The sequence below is a fragment of the Rousettus aegyptiacus genome, unplaced genomic scaffold, assembly GCF_014176215.1.
Source record: "Rousettus aegyptiacus isolate mRouAeg1 unplaced genomic scaffold, mRouAeg1.p scaffold_m13_p_3, whole genome shotgun sequence".
In the NCBI taxonomy this organism is placed as follows: domain Eukaryota; kingdom Metazoa; phylum Chordata; class Mammalia; order Chiroptera; family Pteropodidae; genus Rousettus; species Rousettus aegyptiacus.
The window spans coordinates 115610817-115630785 of record NW_023416306.1 but is presented as its reverse complement, the minus strand read 5'-3'; the positions used below and the strand labels follow the sequence as shown (position 1 = coordinate 115630785).

Sequence of the window (19969 nt, the reverse complement as noted above, 5' to 3'; positions counted from 1 at the left end):
TACTTGGGAGAGAGGTAAGGACTAGAAATAGATATCTGAGGATTATTTACATCGATGTGAAAACCACCACTGAAAGTATAATGAGACAGGAGAAGACGGAGGAAAGGGAGAGAGAGGCCGAGGACAGAGCTGTGGGGAATATCTATTTTTAGAGTACAAAGAAGATGAGGTGCCAGGCAGTTAGAAAGCGAGGAGAACTAGGAAGCTAGTGAAGGGGAGAGTTCCCAGAAGGAAGGGGTAGTTGCAGTAAGTACTAAAAAGTGAAGTCGACAAGGACTCTCCATAGTCCAGAGCCATCTGCAACATAGGTGGCCCAGCAGTACCAAACCCCTAAAACAAGATCCCAGGGATCATGAGCAGGGCCTTCTAAGCTTTTCTGGTCTCTCACTCTCTCCAGTCCCTAGAACTAATCAAGCCAGAAGACAGGCACAAGCCAATGAAAGATCCAGTCTGTAGAGCCAAGGCAATGGCATTGCTAAAGAAGATCTTCTGGCTTGAGCCTGTGGCATAAATGTTTTAGCTCTGCTCTTCCTTTCTTAGTGTGAGGGGCCACTACAGGGAGTCTGCAATAGCAAGGGAGCAGCTGCTCCCTTGAGAGAGAGAACTAAGAGACCAGAGCCACAAAAGGCCAGGGTCATTCAGGATTTAGCTGACCTCAAACTGGTAAAGGAAACCCCAGCAACTGGGAGGAAGAAGCAGAGCTCTGTTTTTGTTGCCATGTTTTGTTGCCACCAGTTTTCCTTCCCCTTCTCCCTTTCTCCATTTCTCAATCCTACTCAATATAAGTTATAAATACCTGAGTCATTCCAGCCAACCCATGGGCTTGCTATTTCTATAAACAAGCATATCACAAACCTGTCCAAGGCAGAGCACTCTCCGCCTTTCCCTCCCTTCCTGCAAGTTAAGAATAACTATCCTTTCTTGCCCACACACTATACTCTAATCTCACAAAGCAAATTCTCCACCAGATTCTGAGAACTGACACTTATACAAAAGCCACAGAAGAAGCCCAAAGCCAGCAGGCTTTTTGCAGAGACTTAGCCAGCTGGGCAGAGACCCAGTGACTGGCCTGGGGAGGGGTGCAGAGGAGGTGGCTATCATGCCCAAGCTCACTCACTCCTGCTCTTTCAGACTCCAAAGTGCCATCTGGTCAGAAGCAGGAAGAAATACAATGGACACTCCAAGACTAAAGAACAGACCTTGCCTCTCTACTCTGCTCCTGGTCTCAACCTCATCTGGCTGACTTACAGTTCTACTCTCTATACCTTGAAGGCACCCAGAAATAAGTAACTTCTAGTATGACAGAACAACCAGGCTCCCTTAGAGTTCAGAATTAGTTGGAATTGAGCCAATTCTCTGGTGCTGAGATTAAAATAGCCTCAGCTTCTAAGGAAGGTAAATCTGCCACTGCCCAGGAGGTGACCTTAGAGATCCTCTAGCCATAAGCCCCTGGAAACTAGAGAACAAATGTTCCCAATCCTGGACTATCAACAGAACTACTTAGAGAACTTAACAATTTTTTCTCAGATAGTAGTCCCATCCTATCCCCATCCCCGGCCTCAAAATATTCTCAATCAGATTCTTGAACTCAATTTGGAGTTCACGAATCTGTATATTAAAGCTCTCCAAGTGGGTCTCATGATTAATCGGGTGGGGAACTATTAAATTAATGCAGTTTCCTTTTTGTTTCCAAATTTCAGCGATTCTTGGGACTAAGGAGAAAACGGTCTTCCTAGTATTCTTACAAGGATACCCAGATCTATATATAAGGTAAAGGGTCTTAGGCAGAGAGAAGAGCTACAGCTATAACGGCTACCATTTACTGAATGTGTATGTACTCTGTGCCAAGAACTGTGCTAAACACTTTACAAGATTATCTCATTGAATACTCTTGACAACTTTATGAAGGGCTAGTATTATTTCCATTTTGCAGATGAAGGACTCATAAGTAGTGAGCGGAAGAACCAGGATTTAGACCCAGGTCTGTTTGGTTCCAGAAACCATGGCTACCTGAGGAGGCAGTTCAGTTTAGGTTCTCTAAAACCAACAAAATGTTGCAGTTTCTTGAAAGAGCACATGCTCTTTCAAGTCACCGTGCTCTTATGGAAGCAACAGGGACAGATCTGAGAACCAAGGTAGAAAGCAGAGGGCACAAGATGAAATAGAGGGCCAATAGAGTCCCCTCCTGGTAGCTTTAATGTTTTTTAAAAAGTTAGCAGGCCTTATCAGTAGCTGACATGGGTCTAAAAAATGGTTGACCTCTCTTCAATGAGATGACTACAGAGAAAGAGGAATGGAGTTTCTTCCAATACCAGAGTATCCCACATGGTCAGAGCTTGACCATGTCCAGCCAGTGCTAGAACCAGTCGACATGAACAGCTGACACCCATTTACAAGGCAACTGACATTACAGTGTCAGAAGCAAGAGAATCTGAATTCGTACGCAGATGGAGGGCTTCGGACCTCAGACCAGAAGGGAAGGGAATCAGGGGACCTCCAGTAAAAGCAATCAACAATAATACAATGGGTTCAAGTCCAAAGAGCAGCTTTAACAACACAGTGCCTTGTACAGAGAGGCACTTCTAACCTCCCTTTCTCTCCAGTAATCTGCAGGGCAAGGATAGGAGATACCTCAATTTAAGCAACCAGAACAAGGGGGAAATTTTTCCTATTCTCTACAGCAAGACCAGAACCACAAACAAAGCTTTATGAGCTAAAAGTCTGATCATCAAAAAGGGTCTAATTCCTCCTTATTCACCAATTCTACATACATGCCTGAGTTTTCTTAATCTCTTGGTTTCCAAACTTTGTAACCAGGGACAATACTAATTGTTCCTTATCTGGACAAAGAGTGTAAAGTCAGTGTGTGCGCTGAGACGAAAAGAGTAGTAGGGAGGATTCCTGGTGCCCCTGAAATCATGTCAACTTGTGCCATGAGACTCTACTGGGAAGAAAAAAGTTTTCTTCAGCATGTTATTCTCTATAAAATGCTCACTTCCTTTCCATTCCTAATGCCAACACCCCAGTTTACACCTTCAGCACCACACTCTTGGACATAGCAATGGCTTTCTACTCAGTCTCCTTACTATAAACCCTGTCCTCCCCTTCTACAACACATCAGAATAATCTTTCCATGGCATAGCTTTGATAATATGTCTCCCTTAATCAAAAACTTTAATAGTATCTTACTGCCAACAAAAAAAATTATAAATGTCTTAGCTTAGCATCCAAAGCTGTCAATAGGCCCTACCTTTCTTCTAATCTATTTCCTACTACTCACCTATATGAATCATGCACACTTACCAATCTAGATTATTCATTATTCTGGAAAAGAGCTTTAGGGTGTTAGTTTATATTCTTTTTCTACCTGGAATCCCGTTCCCTTCCACTACCCCATACTGGAATCCTACACTTCCTTCAACAACCAGCTCAAATAGCACATCCCCTATGATTCTTTCTGTAATCACCCTTGCCAAGAATGATTCTTCCCTCCTTGATATTCTGATAGCAGCATTTAATTTGCATCATTCGCATGGCATATGATACTTAGTACTTTGTACAGAAGTTCTTTATGGATCTGTCTTATCTCTCTTACTAGTCTATAATCTCTCCTGGAAAGCAGAGACGATGTCTCATACAACTCCATGCAGATAGCACATGGTACAGTGTTTAACAGATATTTATTGAATCCATTTTTAATATATTAAAAATATTTGTGAATTTTTAGTTCATCTTAATTAGTAAGTTCTTAAACCTCCTAGAGAATTTTCTATCTTCAGAGTCAGCCCTAGAAGTTGGAGCAGGAAGCAGGATTTTGATGCCTTTCCAGAAAGAATGAGGAAGGCCTAAATGGAATAATCCATGTGCCTTAAATGATTATAAACAAAACAGTTTATCCTTGACTTTAGTAAATACATGCAGGCCTGGCTCTTCATAAATCTGACAAATTATAATTAAAGAATAAGTCCAAAAAGGTTAGAGATAACTTTTTTTTTATGAAAGTGACAACACTATTGTTTGAAGAAGCTTTATCTGTCCTTTATAATCAGAAAGAGATATTGCAATGAATAGTTATTCTGGATGTTGAAATTATGAATGACTTATTTTCTTTGTTATGCTTCTCTACATTACTTGTGTAAAAAAAAATTTTCAGAAAGCACACATACTTCAGAAAGTAACAAAAAATATTTTATTTACCAAATTATATAAATGTCTAACCACTATGCTATATACTTGAAACTAATATAAAATAGAAAAATTTTTTAAAAGAAATGAATTATCTTAGATTTAACAAATTAATGACTTTGTGAGAAAATATTCTATATCCTATTATTACTAAAAGTTTACTATATTTTTCAGTAACGCCTGTGTACAAATGCTTTAATAAAATGAGTATGCAGATTTTAAAATTTAAACGTTTTGATTTAATTATGAAATACACAAGTTTAAATTGAAGAGACTTTTATCTTTATTGTTTTTTTCTATTTACAAAAATAATACAGACTCATTGTAAAAAAATCCAAAATTACAGAAATATAGAAATGTAGAGAGTAAATGTCTACCACAATTTACTATCCCTCCCTGAGGTAACCAGTATTAACAATAGTTTGGTATTTATAGCCTCACATTTTTTTTCTATGCATATAATAACATGTATGTTTTAATAAAAATATACATAATCATGAACATAAAAAACTGTTATACAGTTTCTTTTTTGTCACTTAATATATCTTGCATACCCTTTAATGTCAGTACATATGGATTGACTTCATTCTTTTTAGCAAGAACAAGGTGCTTCATTTTATAAATGTACACCAATCCCCTATTGATGGCTACTTGGATGACTTCACAGATTTCACTATTATAAATAACACCAAAAAAAAAAATCAGTTATATATACTTTTCTGTGGCATAAATGTTTGCAGAGATTAAGATCTTTGAATTATAACTGGTAGATCAAAAGATATGAATATACACATTTTTCTCTAACGAATACTACCTCCTCTAAGTAGTGCAAGGGCATGAGTGCACTTATTTCCCCACATCTTCACATTTTTTTAAGTAAAACTTATTTAAGTAAATTAATTTACTCTCATCATAACATTAGAAGCTTAAAACAATGGGTTATAAAACTAATGTATTTTCACTCTGCTTTTAAATGCTTAGTCTGAAAAGAAGCTCTAGGACTAATTCACTTCCCAAATTATTTCTCAATAGAAATGAATTAGTCTCGAAAAAAGAAAAAAGTTATTTCTATTCTTAGAGAAGCTATTGCTATTAAAAAACATGCTCATCACTCCAGTGATTGCTAATTAGACACAGTAAATTAGGATCCACCACCCCACCCCTGGTTCACTGGTTTGTTTTAATTCCCAAAACTTATATCCATAGCCCCAAAATAAATTACACAATAGTTAGTATCAAAAAGAATATTTGCTAAGCCTTCCTTTTGGTAATTAAAATATTGTTGATATAAGCTAGAATACTGGCAAGAAAAAGGTACTGAAGATAGGTCACAATAAAAAGCTGTAGGGAAGATGATTAAATGTTGGAATAGAGGAGGCTGAACATGCAAAAAAGGACTTCTCACTAACTAAAACTTGAAGAAATAAAATCTTGCCAGTACAAATTAGAAGAAATTACTGGATATTCTAGAAATCTATGGACTGAGTATTTTAGAAATCTATGGACCCTGATAATATTAGCAACCCCTTAAAAACTGTAAACTTATTTAAACCTTACGATGTGCTTTCACACTCATGAAATCTCATGTAATCCTCACAACAGCCCTGGAAAGAAGCCATCAGTATTCCAATTTTACAAATGAGAGAGAAGCCAGCTCCTCAGAAGTGAGAGAGCTCTCCCCCTACCCCCTAACCCTATCCCAACACACACATGCCTGGATACTCAAAGTATGGCCCAAGGAAGAGAAGCATGGACATCAGTTGAGAAATCTGTAGAAATGCAGAGTCACGGGATGGAGCTGAATCTGAATCTGAGTCTCCAAGACCACTGCCTCTCTCCTCTCGCCACTAGCCACTAATCTGTCTGCACATTAACTCTTAGAAGCCCTGTCCACTAGCCAACTCTGGGTTTCCTATGATGTCAGGTCTGCAGTGGGGCCTCACAAGAGACTAAGCAGCCTGGGAAAGAAAGGATATCATAAGGAGGAAGGACAAGTTTAGAAAAGTCAGCAGCAGGTTATAATATCATATGAAAACAATCACAGTGTGCAAAGATACTGTTTTCCTAAAAAGAAGCTGACCAATGAGTGTCAGAGTAATGTTGGTAGGCTTGTAGGCAGCTTGTTCCATGTTTAATCCTTATAAGCAAGCTGCTTACTTTTCTCCAAGACAGCAACTAAGAGGTGGCAAGGTTCATGGTTTCTGAGCATGCTCTGAGCTCCTCCCCTATCATCACAAACTGTGGGCTGCCCTCAACCCAATCCACTTGGCTTGGGGCTTCCTCTCTTCCGGACTAGCTGGGCCAGCTACAGGAACGTGTGCTTTAAGATCCCATGCTTTTGCACCTATATTTTATCATGTTGCCTATCTGATGAAAGAAATCAAAATACAGGTTTCCCCCGCTTTTTCAAAGTTTCTTTTATACCACTTCAATTTTAGGAAAGACCTACATTAGTACCTGTTTTCATTAACTGGAAGAAATCCTAAGAGGATTTTCACTTTTACAAAAAAAATAGGCAAAAAGTGAAAATAGCATTCAGTATTTGTTTTGCAGTGAGCTGTTATAAAGGCAGCATGCACCCTAAGTAGTGAGAGTGGCACTGCTTTTACTATATGTTAGTGTTATTAGAGTTTTAAATGTTATTTGGTGTGACCTGGTAGGCTATTTTTTGGATCTGCAGATATTAAAAAAATTTTCCATATAAATTAATGGTAATTGCTTATTTGCTTTATGCCATTTCGGCTTACAAAAGGTTTCATAAGAATGCTCTACTTTCAGGTGGTGAGGGGAACTCATAATACAAATTTGAGATCAGGTAAGGAAGGAGGTAAGGCACTTGCTCAAGGAACTTAGCAACCCTGAAGTCCACCCAGCCAATGAGAGTCAATTTTACCCATATTCATGTTCACTGAACCCCAACTGTCATTGACATCAGATCTAGTTTTTTTTTTTTCCTCAGAGAAAATACACATTTTAACTCAGCAACGCTCCACAGCATCACAAAGTCTGTTGTGCGTAGGGACAGCTACAGAGATAAAGAAGTAAAAAGGGAGAAATCTGGGGTAGGCAACACTAGCAAGCAGTTAGAGGTGTGAGCTACACAAACGACTGCTAAGAGCGAAACAACTGAAAACCCATGATACCCACACACAAATATAGCTAAGCAATCCGCTGGTCTCCACTCCTCGACCTCGCCCCAGCCCCAAGAGAGAAACAGCAACCGTTTGTGGCTTATGGTCATCTGGAACCATGCAGCTGCACCCTGTCACCCTGACATTCACATACCTACAGAACCATAAATTGTACAGTTCCTAATGGTACCACGGGGAGAGAAATGGAGATTCTAATTCAGGAAATCTGGAGTTGGGGGTGGGAAGACTATCAAGGATGTAGAAGGACAAGGGTTACTGAATGATGGCTCTAAAACAACTGTGAAATTCATTAAATTAACGTTTATGGGGAATGTTGAGAGAAAAGTATACTTTTTAAAAGTAAGGCCTTTTTCTGAGCCGAATGCAGGATGTGACTTTTGGCTATAGCAATACTGGACATACTTCTGTACTCAGTGTCATGTTTTGCACATAAAAACTTCTTGAGAGGAGAACAGAATAAAAATTAAGTGTGGGCTTTGTAGTTAAGACCGCAGAGGTTTGAATCCCAGCTCAGCCACCTACTGACTATGTAACCACCAGCTACTCGCCTAACCACTCTTAACATCAGTTTCCTTGTCTACAGAACAAGGATAGTAATATTTATAGTAGAGTGGTACAACACTTGGATAAGATAACATATGTAAAATATTTAGCACAGTACATAGCAAAACTCAGTGAATGTTAGTCATTATTACCACTACAAATATTATTATTTCTAGCATTATTGGGAAAGTAAGATAAGGATAGGAAGCACTAACGACAAAGGTTGGAAGGGGGTAGGTAGTTCCAGTAAGCATATTGCCTGAAAATGTTGATTGGCACAAATCTATAATGGATGGGAAAAGAAGAAATTTGAAAAACACAAGGACAAACAGTTAATAGATAACAGTTAATAGTTAATAGATCAAGTCCTTGGGTATTTTCAATTTTAAAAATAAAATCATTTTAATTACATAAGATGTCATCCTCACCCACCTTGACGACACCATTAGCATTACATCCTTCAGAAATTACCAACACCTTGGCAGTATTCTATTTGGGTAGTATTTACATGGGAAATCTTTTTATAATTATTCACAATTCAATATTATATTATTACATTTCATAAACTTTTCTATGTCTTTATATTTCATAATTTATTTTGAAGCTTTGTTGTTTTAAGTGCCAGCATCTTTAATGGGGCCAGCTAAACTTATGGGGAAATGACCAGAAGTGCCACTAAAAGAACACAGATCTCAAAGACTGATAAGAAGTATGAAATGAAGTTAGAAATTGTAGTGAGCTCAGCATGAACGATAAGCAATGTTCAAATCCAGCAGAACCTACGAAACTCCTGTCTCAGGATCCCTCCAAAGAGGATTTGACAAAGTGAAAGAAAAATCAGCCACGTAGTTTCACAAAGTGTTGTTCCAAGTTCAAGTAAATTTAACTCTCAACTATGAGTTAAGGGGCAGGGAAGGGAAAACATCTTTAACCAGTTTTAGGAAGAGAGATAGGTATATAAACTTAAATTTCTAGTCTTTTTTTTTTTTTAATTTGTTTTACAGGCTAGAAAAGCAACAACAACAAAAAAATAGCATTACAAATATTCTCTGTGATAAAATGAGAGAAGGTGGAATTTACTCCTAAAAGTCTAAGAGGAAATATCCATACTGTGAACTCATTCTTCTATAAGCATCTTCAAAAACAGAAGAAAATGCTGTAGCTAATTAAGCAGCACTGTGCACTTGCTGATATAACTACTGGGAGAAAGGAAACCAAAACCTGGAAAATCTGAACACTCAAAAATACCAACCCTAAAGATCCTCACTGTCCAGAGTCTGTCATTCTCACTTTAGTTCTTGACCTCTCCCCAACATTTTTTTTTAATTTTAAGAGGTAACAGAAGTTAAAAGCAAAACCCACATTATGGATTTGATTCAGGAAACTTCCAAGCAGGTGGGCAGTTCTCATACCACACCTCTACTGAGAACTGTTGTAAAGGAAGCTGACAGAAAACCGGGCCTTGACCTGCACTAAACAATGGAGCCCAGGAACAGGCTTAACTTGGAGCAATGGGAACACGATGTATAATATAACAAGTCCTACTGAAAACACTGTACTTTTTTTTTTCTTACCAACACTGCAGTCAGGACATGAAAAATAGATACTCTGAGAACTACAGACAGACCATGTTCAGAGAAACTTAGTTTGAATAAATATCGTCCCTAATTTCAAGCCCTACACTGTTTTCCAAACAAAGGGACAGTGATACAGTCATGAGCCTTACTTTAGACTCAGGGGTGACAGAAAGGTTACAGAGGTCAGGCCGAAGTGTCTCTTCTACCAATGTGTTTCCTTTAGTCAAGAAATGAAAACACACAGGTGACAAATGGATGAGAGAAATGAAGGCAGAGAAATACCAATGGACTCAAAGACATTTAAAATACTGGCAGGAAATAATATAGTGACTCAAATTGATCCAACAGGGGAAACTTGCCCTAAACTGCAAGCTGAGAGAGGGAAAAGGAATTTGGAAAGCAGCAGTACTGTTAGACTCTGAAATGAGTTACGCCAAGTAAATGAGGGAAGGATTGCAAGACAACTTAGAGCTGAAGAAGATGGGGTATTTTAGACAGCAAAGGAAGAAGTGTTGAGCTGGGAGAGAGGACTCCTCCCTCCAGTAAGAATCACTTTGAAGGCCGAGGGTACCAGAAGAAGAAATGAAATGGAGATCAAAGAAGCAACAGCAGGAGAAATACATCACACTTTTTATTGTACACCACTTGTTCTGAGGATCTTAAGACACTTCACAAGACTTAATTGAAGAATACATCAGAGACAGTAAACTCAACAAGAACCTACCCAAGTTCACTCATAAAGGCCAATAAAGGCCAAGACTGCTAGCCACAGGAGCCTCTACTCTTGGTCGCCTGTTCTAGGTGGGAAGCCCAGGGAGTGTATATTAAACACTAAAAATTCTTGGTTCCTATGAGTCCCAGTGGAAGTGGGTAGTGGAATGGTGACATAAAAAACAGTCCAGGATGCAGGGATATTATCATAAAGTTTCCTACTCCTGCCCACAGAGGAATGGTGACATAAAAAACAGTCCAGGATGCAGGGATATTATCATAAAGTTTCCTACTCCTGCCCACAGAGGAATGGTGACATAAAAAACAGTCCAGGATGCAGGGATATTATCATAAAGTTTCCTACTCCTGCCCACAGAGGAAATTCCTACTGATCTGTATTAGTAAGGCAATGATCAGCTCCTCATATCTGACCCTATAATAGAGCATTTCTATCAATTCCATATCTGACATTATAATTTGCAGAGCAATCAATCTAGAAAACACAGTGGAGATAAAAACTACTCAAGGAAAAATACCTAGGAATGAATTTAACCAAGGAGGTAAATGTACTCAGAAAACTGTAAGCACTGAAGAAATTAAAGAAGATAAAAATAAATGGAAAGATATACCTCACTTGTGGGAAGAATTAACAATGTTGAAATATCTATACTACCCAAAGCAAACTACAGATTCAACGCGACCTCTGTCAAAATATTGATGGCATTTTTCACAGAACCAGAACAAATAATCCTAAAATTTATATAGAACCACGAAAGACCTCAAATAGCCAAAGCAATCTTGAGAAAGAAGAACAAAGTCGGATGTATCACACTACCTGACATCAAACTATACTACAAGGCTATAGTTATCAAAACAGCCTGGTACTGGAACAAAACAGACACACAGATCAATGGAGCAGAAGAGAGAGCCCAGAGATAAACCTATGCCTACATAGTCAATTAATCTATGACAAAAGAAGCAAAACTATACAATGGGGTAAAGAAAGTCTATTCAATAAATGGTGCTAGGAAAACTGGACAGACACATGCAAAAGAATGAAATTGGGTCACTTCCTTATACCATAAAAAGAATAAGCTCAAAACGAATTAAAGACTTAAATGTAAGACCCAAAACCATAAAAATCCTAGAAGAAAACATAGGCAGTAAATTCTCTGACATTGCTTTTATTAATATTATTTTGGCTATGTCTCCTTAGGCAAAGGAAACAAAAGAAGAAATAAACAAATGGGACTACATCGAACTAAAGTTTTTGCTCAGTGAAGTGAACTATCAATAAAACTAGAGGAAGCTATTCGCCAATGATATATCTGATAAGGGATTAATATCCAAAATATATAAGCAATAAATACAACACAAAAAATAATAATAACCATCTGATTAAACAATGGGCAGAGGTTCCTGAATACACATTTCTCCAAAGAGGACATACAGATGGCCAATAGACACATGAAGAAAAGATGCTCAAGGTCACTAATTATCAGGGAAATGCAAATTAAAACCACAAGGAGATATCACCTCGCACCTGTGAGATTGCTATCAGCAATAAATCAACGATAACAAGTGTTGGTGAGGATGTGGAGAAAAAGGAACCCTCATGCATTGTTTGCGAGATTGTAAACTGGTGCAGCCACTATGGAAAAGAGTATGGAGGTTCCTCAAAAAATTAAAAATAGAACTATGATATGACCCAGCAATTCCACTTCTGGGTATTTATCAGAAGAAATTCAAAGCACTAATTTGAAAGGACACATGCACCCATATTTCATTGGAGTATTTTTACAATAGCCAAGATATGGAAGCAACCTAAGCATCCATTGATAGGTTGGATAATGATGTGGTACATATATGCAAGTGGTATTATTCAACCATAAAAAAAAAGAAATCTTGCTATTTGTAACAACATGGATGGATAGAGAGGGTATTTTGCTAAGTGAAATAAGTCACACAGAGAAAGACAAATACCATATGATTTCACTTATATGTGGAATCTAAAAAACAAAATAAATGAATAAATGAAACAAAACAAACTCATAAAGAATAAATTAATGACTGCCAGCTGGGAGGGGAGTTGGGGGAAGGGTGAAAAAGGTGAAGGGATAAAGATATAGAAATCGGCAGTTATAAAAATAGTCACAGAGATGTAAAGTACAGGATAGGGAATACAGTCAATAATATGTAATAACTTTGTATGGTGTCAGATAGGCATTAGACTTATCAAGGTGATCGCTTCATAAGTTATATAACCATCTAATCACTATGTTGTATAACTGAAATTAATATAATATTGTACGCCAACTGTAATATGAAATTAAAAAAAAATTTTTTTTAACTACTCGAGGAGAAGATTACACTTATTGGGCTGGCTTTATATATTCTCAAGAAGCCTCAATGAGGATTTAGGTATGAAGCCAACAGATTTCAGAGTCCTAGCACTTAAACCAGGGGTTTGCCATGGAGCAGTGGGCTTCTGATAGAACTTGATATAGAGACAGCTACCAGACTCTACCCCCAAAGGTTCTGATTCCATATAGCTAGGATGGGGCCAAGGAATGTGTATTTTTTAAATGTTGTACATATTCTGATGTCTTACTGCACTCCTGACTCTTTCCTCAAGTGAGAGTCAACAACCTTGAGCCAATGATTCATAAATATTTTTTAAATGAGTAAGTTTCCCCACTACCAAATAGGTAGATTAAAGAATCTCAATACTAATACCTGAGTTCAAACACTGAGCAAAAAGTTGAAATTAGATTATTGCCAGTTTTTTCTTCTCCGTGACACTTATCTACACAAACTCTTCCTAGAGCCACATGTTACAAGGCTCAAAATACCATTACACAATCAGGCAGGAGAAAAAAAACGGGGCATATGAGAGAGAGAGAAAAAGCAGAGGGGGCAGAACATGAGAATTAATTAGACTTGTATTCATAAAAACTGAGAACTAGAAGAAAGCTGCAAGTCACCTTGCCATTATTTCCAGCGGGATAATATAAACCCAAATTGGATTAAGAGTTATTAAGGAGGAAGATTTCAAAAACTCCTTCACTTAACTTTTTCAAAACCTAACAACCCTTCAACACAGGGAATCCTTTTGTATCCCTAACTTAAATCTTGCCTGCTTGGCTTCAGTCCATTTCTGTCCTTTGTTAAGAGAGAAAAACAACCCAGCTCCCGCTACATAAAAATCTTTCAGAAACTTTAAGAGGGGGAGGATTAGCTACCAAAAGCACATACATTTGCTTCTTAAGGAAAACATAGCCTCAACTGAGATGAGAGGCTGAACTGACATTTGTACAGGATTCAAAGTTGAAGAGTGTTTACAACTGACAACTTTGAGAGTTTTAGTTCATCGAGACTCAGATCTGACATAAAATATCAAATTACTCTTTTCCAATGCTATTACACTACAGAGACTTCCTTCCCTTAGAGAAAGTTTTTAAAAATCCCAGCTCTCATCTACTCTAATAACTTAAAATTCCCATCTCTACTGGTTCTCACTTCAGCTTTTAACTGTACTTTAATCATATTTTTAAGTAGGCCCCTGCTGAATTAGAAAGCCTTTAATGAACACTACTTTCTGCATATACACACTTCCCCTTCTCTTATGCCCTTCACACTTACCTAGGCTGCATCTCTACTTATTTTTCAACAGTTTATTGTTTTTAATTTTGATTTATCTTCTAAAGAGGTCACAACCTCTTCCTGAGCATTTTTTATTCTTTTAGAATTCCAAGTTTATCCCTACTACATTTGACATCTTTAAATTGTTCTCAATTATTCAATTAGTATTTACTGCATACCTTATACTGTACTAAACAGTGTGATGTAAAAAAAACATGACCCCTGACTTTATGAAATGAAGACATACACAAAAGAACAACTAGGGACTGGTTCCAAGGTAGTGGGCTGGTCAGAGAAGGCCCTGTGGCTCCAGTAAATATAGAGTGGGATCTAAAAATAAGTGGAGAATTTGGTAAAAAAGGATACTTTAGATAGAAGGAACAGTGTGATTCAAAGCAGCAGGCCATGTGAGGTAAGAGCTGCATTAAAAAGCCCTATGTCATTTCCTTCTTTGCCCCCCACCCCAAAAAGGCATAGGTGTTTTAGACTTCAAATTTTATTTCAGAGTTAGTTATCCATGAATCACAAGCTCTCTCTGAATACCCACAGCCACTACATACTGGAGCAGCTGACAAAGCCTTTACACACCAAGTCCTAAAAGGCAGGCTTTTAGAATCACCTTAGGTATAGGCTTCAGTAAGGAGTGTGGCAAGTCAGGCGGCTGTAGAGTCCTAGGCACACAAAGACAAATACAACTTTTGGGTGCTAAAGATATGCATCAATACTCTTGTTCTGTCAGACTATTCAAGGGTCATTCAACTTCGGCTAAGTATTTCCTTCATTCACAGCTCTAAGACAAACAAAGCCATTTAAAGAGTCTGAGCACTGAATCCATATTTAAAAGGAAATTTAAGGGTGGTACCAGGGATGCCTTTTTTCACTGTTTTCCTGGAGAGCTTCTCTTCTCCTCTTGTCTCAGGACTCACAGTTCAAGCAGCCTTTCTGTAAAGTCTTTCCTAACTCCCCTAAGCTGACTTAGGTTCCCTTCCCTGTGCTGCCATTAACACCTGTTGCACACTTCTAGGACAGCACTAACCACATCATGTTGTAATTATTTGTCTGTAAGTCTAGCCATAAGCTCTTTGAGGACAAAAATAATGTTTTATTCATCACTGATTCCACACATAATAGGCACACAATAAACAATTGTTGAATCCAATAATGATGAATGACGTGGGAAGATTTAAAGAATGGTGACCATACCTTCTGAATCACAGACCAAAATTACAGTAAGCATTAACACTAAAGACTAAATTCCCATCATACATTTATACTACCTATACCACTCTTTGTCGGAAAAAGAAGCCAAAGATATGAGAAGATTGCTCTAATAGTGCTGGTCACTGCCAAGTTACCAGTTGAAAATATGAGTGCTTGAAGTACTAAGAATGACCCAATACAAAAAAATGAACAGTGTCAAATCTAAGAACATTTATAAGTTTCAGGCTCATTCCCCTGCCTCTGGAGAACATGAAAAATTATTAATGAATAAGAGGCCTTGGAAAAGTCACCAGCTCCACTGTCATGGAATCTTGTGCTAATTTTGACTTAATATGACCTCTGATGAAATATATAGGAAAGTCATTCACCTTATGACCAAATCCAAGTAAGGTTCTGCGAAGGGATAAGGATCTGAACTAAGTCCTCCCATAATCCTGTCATATTGTACATTAGCGCTCCAAGTCAGTCATTCCCCATCTCTGAAGTGATACAGGCGAGGCAATAAAATGCTGCTGTCTCAAATGCCTCTCCCTGTAACAATCCTGTACCACACAAGGCTACTGAGTTTACAAGCTGCTAATAAGACAGAAAAGTCTAATCCAATCCTGTGGGAACAAAGTCCTAGATTCCCTTGGAGATTAAATAAATTCAGGCTACTTTTGTATTCCTGAAGTTGTGGGGCTCAACAAAATTAAAGGAAACATAAAGAGGAACACCGAGACAACTAAGGAGATAAAAAGGGACTTGGCTTCTGGGAAACTTCTGCAGCAGGGTGGGATGTGTCTCTGCGCATATAGTGAATGAGATAAGCAATGTTCAAGGGCAAAGCAGGAAAACTGTTTTGCTGTCAAGTATTTCACTCCTTGCATGTTATCATTCCTAAGAAGCCAAGAAGCTCCAGTTAAGTTAACCTAGGTTTCTTGAAGAGACAAATAAATTTGTTTTGACCCCAAGCAAGAGTATTTGCCAAGCCAGTACCTCAGACTAGGTCTTACATAACCTAGCTGTGACACTACCACTTGCAGCTACATTAGTCACAGCTTAGCCCTTCATAAGATATGTGGTCCCATTACCCTCTTCCAAGAAGGGAAATTGAGTCATAGCATATCAACTGGCTTCCTCAAACACAGACTTAGTTTGTACTGAGGCCACAATTGAACCTGAGTCGCCTTTCTCCTATTCCTCTTTTCAAGAATGAATCTCAGCATGTCCACCCCGCTGATCTTTCCTTTAACCTAAAACGTCGCCGTTTTCTAGAGAGGCAGAGATGGGCACACCTGATCCTTTAGAACCAACAGGAGCTTCCAGTTCTTTTCTTTCCCAAGAGGAAAGAGAAAGAGGAACATGGTACAGAGGAGGGGAGGGTTGGTTCCCAATCCTAGGACTCACCTTGGAGCTGAGGTCCTCTCGCCGGTTTCCTGCCTTACTCCTGCGTAGTTTGATGGATGGGGATCGCAGCAGGTTCTTGATCCGGCTGGTAATGGTTGACCCTTCAACAGCCATCATGATGAAGAGTCCTGGGACAATTCTGGGCCCTATCTTGGGACTTGTTTCAACAGCAGCACTGCCTTTCCACTCCACAGAGTCTTCCAGTATGCCTTCTCACTGACCTGAGATGGCAGAGGCCACCTTACCTTCTGCAGCTCTTATCTCTAGGTATTCCCCTTTCTCCTCTTAACTCCGCTGTCAAGCCCTGCACGATTCCTTACAATGTCTGAAGGACAGATCCGTGAAAAGGGGGGTAAAAAAACTCTGAGCTGTGAAAAAATACCAGGCCCATGACCGCCAGAGGCGTTTAAACTAGAGAGATGGATGGGCCCTAGTAGGGATAGTGGCTGGCTGGTCTGGTCCCCGTTAATTCCCAACTGTTCTCATGGCAACTGCTGTGCCCAAGGAAGGCGGCCACCGGGGAGCTTCTGGGGCGGGGGGGCGAGGGGGGGAGGAGGGGAGTGCTGAGCACCTGTGCGGGGGGCTGCGAAGACACAGCGCGCCGGGGCTCACTGTGGCCCGGCAACCCGTTCTGCCACCGGAGCCTCCCTCCCCCACCCCTGAACCTCTAGGGCTCGCTCTCGGCACTCCACAGGGACCCTGAGCCTTTCTCTTCCACCTCCCTCAGAAGCCCCTGCTACTCGCCAGCGCCCCCGTTCGGACCCAGCCTCACCAGCCCTGGGGCCCCGGGGCCGCGCAGCTCACAGCGCCCTCCGGCATCGCGCTCCACTACTTCAGCTCCACAGCCGCAACGGCGGCAGCAGCTATGGCGGCACGAGCGGCTCAAAACGCGAACTACCGCCTGGGCCAAGTTACAGGCTGGGTAGGCGGAGCCGAGGCGATGGGGTGTGTTCTGTACCTTGGAGGACATTCTGAGAGTGGACGAGTATGGTCTGTGGGGGCGGAGCCAATGAGAGAGCCCCGGAAGCAGAGGACCTGGGACTCGAGAACCACGGATTCTGCACACGCAGTCGCGGGTATAGCTCCTTAACAGAAGGCCAACACAACATGGCTTCATAATTGAAAGAACGAAGCCTTTTATGGTATCATGAGATCTGGTCCCCCTGAGTACTGCATTCCCCAGAGCCCCAACAAGACAGTAACCACGCCCCAAGGGCGCCACGGTTGGTAGTTGATCTGCCCGAAGGAACAGAGCTGAAACTAACTCCTAGCTCAGTATTAGAAGATTGAGACACAGCCATAGGCTCTGCTCTCATCAACCGCAATAGCTGGGATTTAAAGCGGTTAGAACAGCGGCTTGGCAGCACATTGACCTACGTGTAAATGACTCTCCGGACTCTTTTCGGCTGTTATTACCTGGACAACCTGATTGGCCATGATGGAAGAAGGGGGAGGGAAGTAATTGCCTGGAAGAGTTTTAGGCGTTTGAGGGGGAAGACAAGTGAAATGTGCCCATGGGACACATTTGTTCCACGGTTTCTTTAGCCTCCGGTGTCCCATAGCGCTCTCACACGAAATTAACCAGGACTTCCTTGCTCTAGATCTTTTTTCTTGTTCCTGTCAAAATTTACTCATGAAAATTTCCCCCTATTACCGCTACTTCGACGAGGTAACTGCCAAGCTTGCTGACATCGCATTTAGTGAGTTAATTCCTGGGGGTCAGAAATGAGCACAAATATCTTTACAATATTATTTTACAGGTATCTCAGGTTGAGTTTATTTTCTAGGAGCCTTTCTGCCTCCTTGCTACTTCAAGATACTGCCTTATGAAAGGGTTAGCCTAAGCCAAAAAGAAAAATAGTAGTGATGTATGTAACTGTCTCTGTCCAGATTCTTGGAACCCCTGGAGAACGTTAGCAAGAGGGAAGGACGACCAAACCCAGTGCTGTGGGTGTGTCTTGAACAGCCAACTGGCAAAACAAGTATGTGCCTGTGTGTATTGTAAAAGCAAAATCTGTAAAGCTCACAAGTTGACAAAGATCAAGAAGTTGCCTCTTAGAAAACCAACTGGCAGTAGCTACCAGGGGCATGAGGCTTCCCCTTTCCCTTCAGCCATGCACTGCAGATGTAATGAAAACTGGCATTTTCACATTTCCCAAACCTGGAAAAATGAGGTAAGAGTCATTAGCCACAACAGTATGAAATAGGGCACTGGTTCAACTCTTTGCTAATCTGGGATTTTACCTCTACCAGGGGTAAGAATATCACACTAATAAATGGTGCCACCTGGTGTTCTTACTTGCGTGCTGCAACCTCAGTAACTCCATCCTTAAGTTGTCCCTCATTCTCTCCAGTTTTGTCCACTAGTGGTTTCTCTCACTCATGGCCAGGTAGATGGGTTTACAAAGTTGTCATTAGTCACTTTCTGTCAATGCTACAGTGGTATATCCCCTTTTAAAAGTTCCCCAAATTAATCTCACCTGAAGCAAAATTTGCAAATGCAAATTCAAGTTCCTGCTTCCATTGTCTAAGATGATCTTGGGGAAAAGCAACCGAAAAGTGTAATGAGTCTGGATACTTTCAGTCCAGGGCTAAAACCACATTTATTTTTAATTCTTCACAATTTAGTCCAACCTTTATTGTCTAGGTATCAAGCAGCCTCTGAAGTGCCAATATGGGAATAGGCTGTAGGCTGTTCCAAGTTTCATGAATTCCTCATAAGTCTCAGATCCAGTGTGAATAAAAGCCTTATTCCCTTTTCTCTAAATGCTTGCTTGCCATCCCACTCTTCAAAATGCAGGTGACCTTTATATAAGTAATTTCACTAGCCATATACTATTTCACTTTTTAGTCTGTTTGTGTATGTTCTAAACATATATACATAGTTGTCACTCTAAAATACTGTCTAGGAAAATGTATATACACTTGTCTGTTTTGCACCTATGCTCATTAGACCAGATTTTAAAATTCACCCTAACATGCCAACAGGTGCAGTTAAAAGATACTGGAAAACTAACAGGCTAGAGTAAACATTTGCTCATCAATTCAAATATTTATTGAGCACCTTTACATGCAAGGCACTGTAGGACAGCTGAGACCAATGCTTGCAGTTGGAAACAGGATGAATCTCAAAACAATGCTTCCAAGACTGCTTTCCTATTTAACAAAATCTCTTCTAACCACAGAGTTTACAATAGAGAATTCAGTAGAGCTTATTAGATATGTCTCAAAATTTCCAACTCATTCCATGGTTTAGTCATCTCACATTCCACACACACCTCCATCACTATTATTCAACACTTAAATATTGTAGAGAAGTTCAACTTTAATCATACCTCAGTTCAAAAGTTATATCAAATTTCTAAACTTCAAAAATGTGGTTTTGATTAATCTTTATTCCTCCAAATGGCAGTCTGTATACCTCAGCTTTAATTTTCTTTATCCATTTATGTTCATGTAAAATTTCATTAGAGATAATACATGAAGTATTGATGCCCTTACAAGCATTTTCTCCAAAACCAACAATCTTGTGCAAGAAATGTATTGATT

At 39.7% G+C, this 19969-nt stretch overlaps 1 protein-coding gene across 5 annotated transcripts in view; it reads right to left on the bottom strand.

Moving 5' to 3' along the window:
* MAPKBP1 (mitogen-activated protein kinase binding protein 1) overlaps window positions 1-19332 on the bottom strand; it is a 52687-nt gene extending 33355 nt beyond the window's left edge. For 2 of the 5 annotated variants that reach the window (XM_016152283.2, XM_016152281.2), the window contains exon 1: window positions 16421-17130. In XM_016152283.2, coding sequence (XP_016007769.2) covers window positions 16421-16537 — 117 coding nt within the window. In that variant the 5' untranslated portion in view covers window positions 16538-17130. Of the gene's footprint in view, window positions 1-16420; window positions 17134-17192 lie in introns of those variants that run through there. The other 3 variants (XM_016152280.2, XM_016152282.2, XM_016152279.2) reach the window with 3 other exon arrangements.
* Between the last annotated feature and the right edge of the window lie 637 nt (window positions 19333-19969).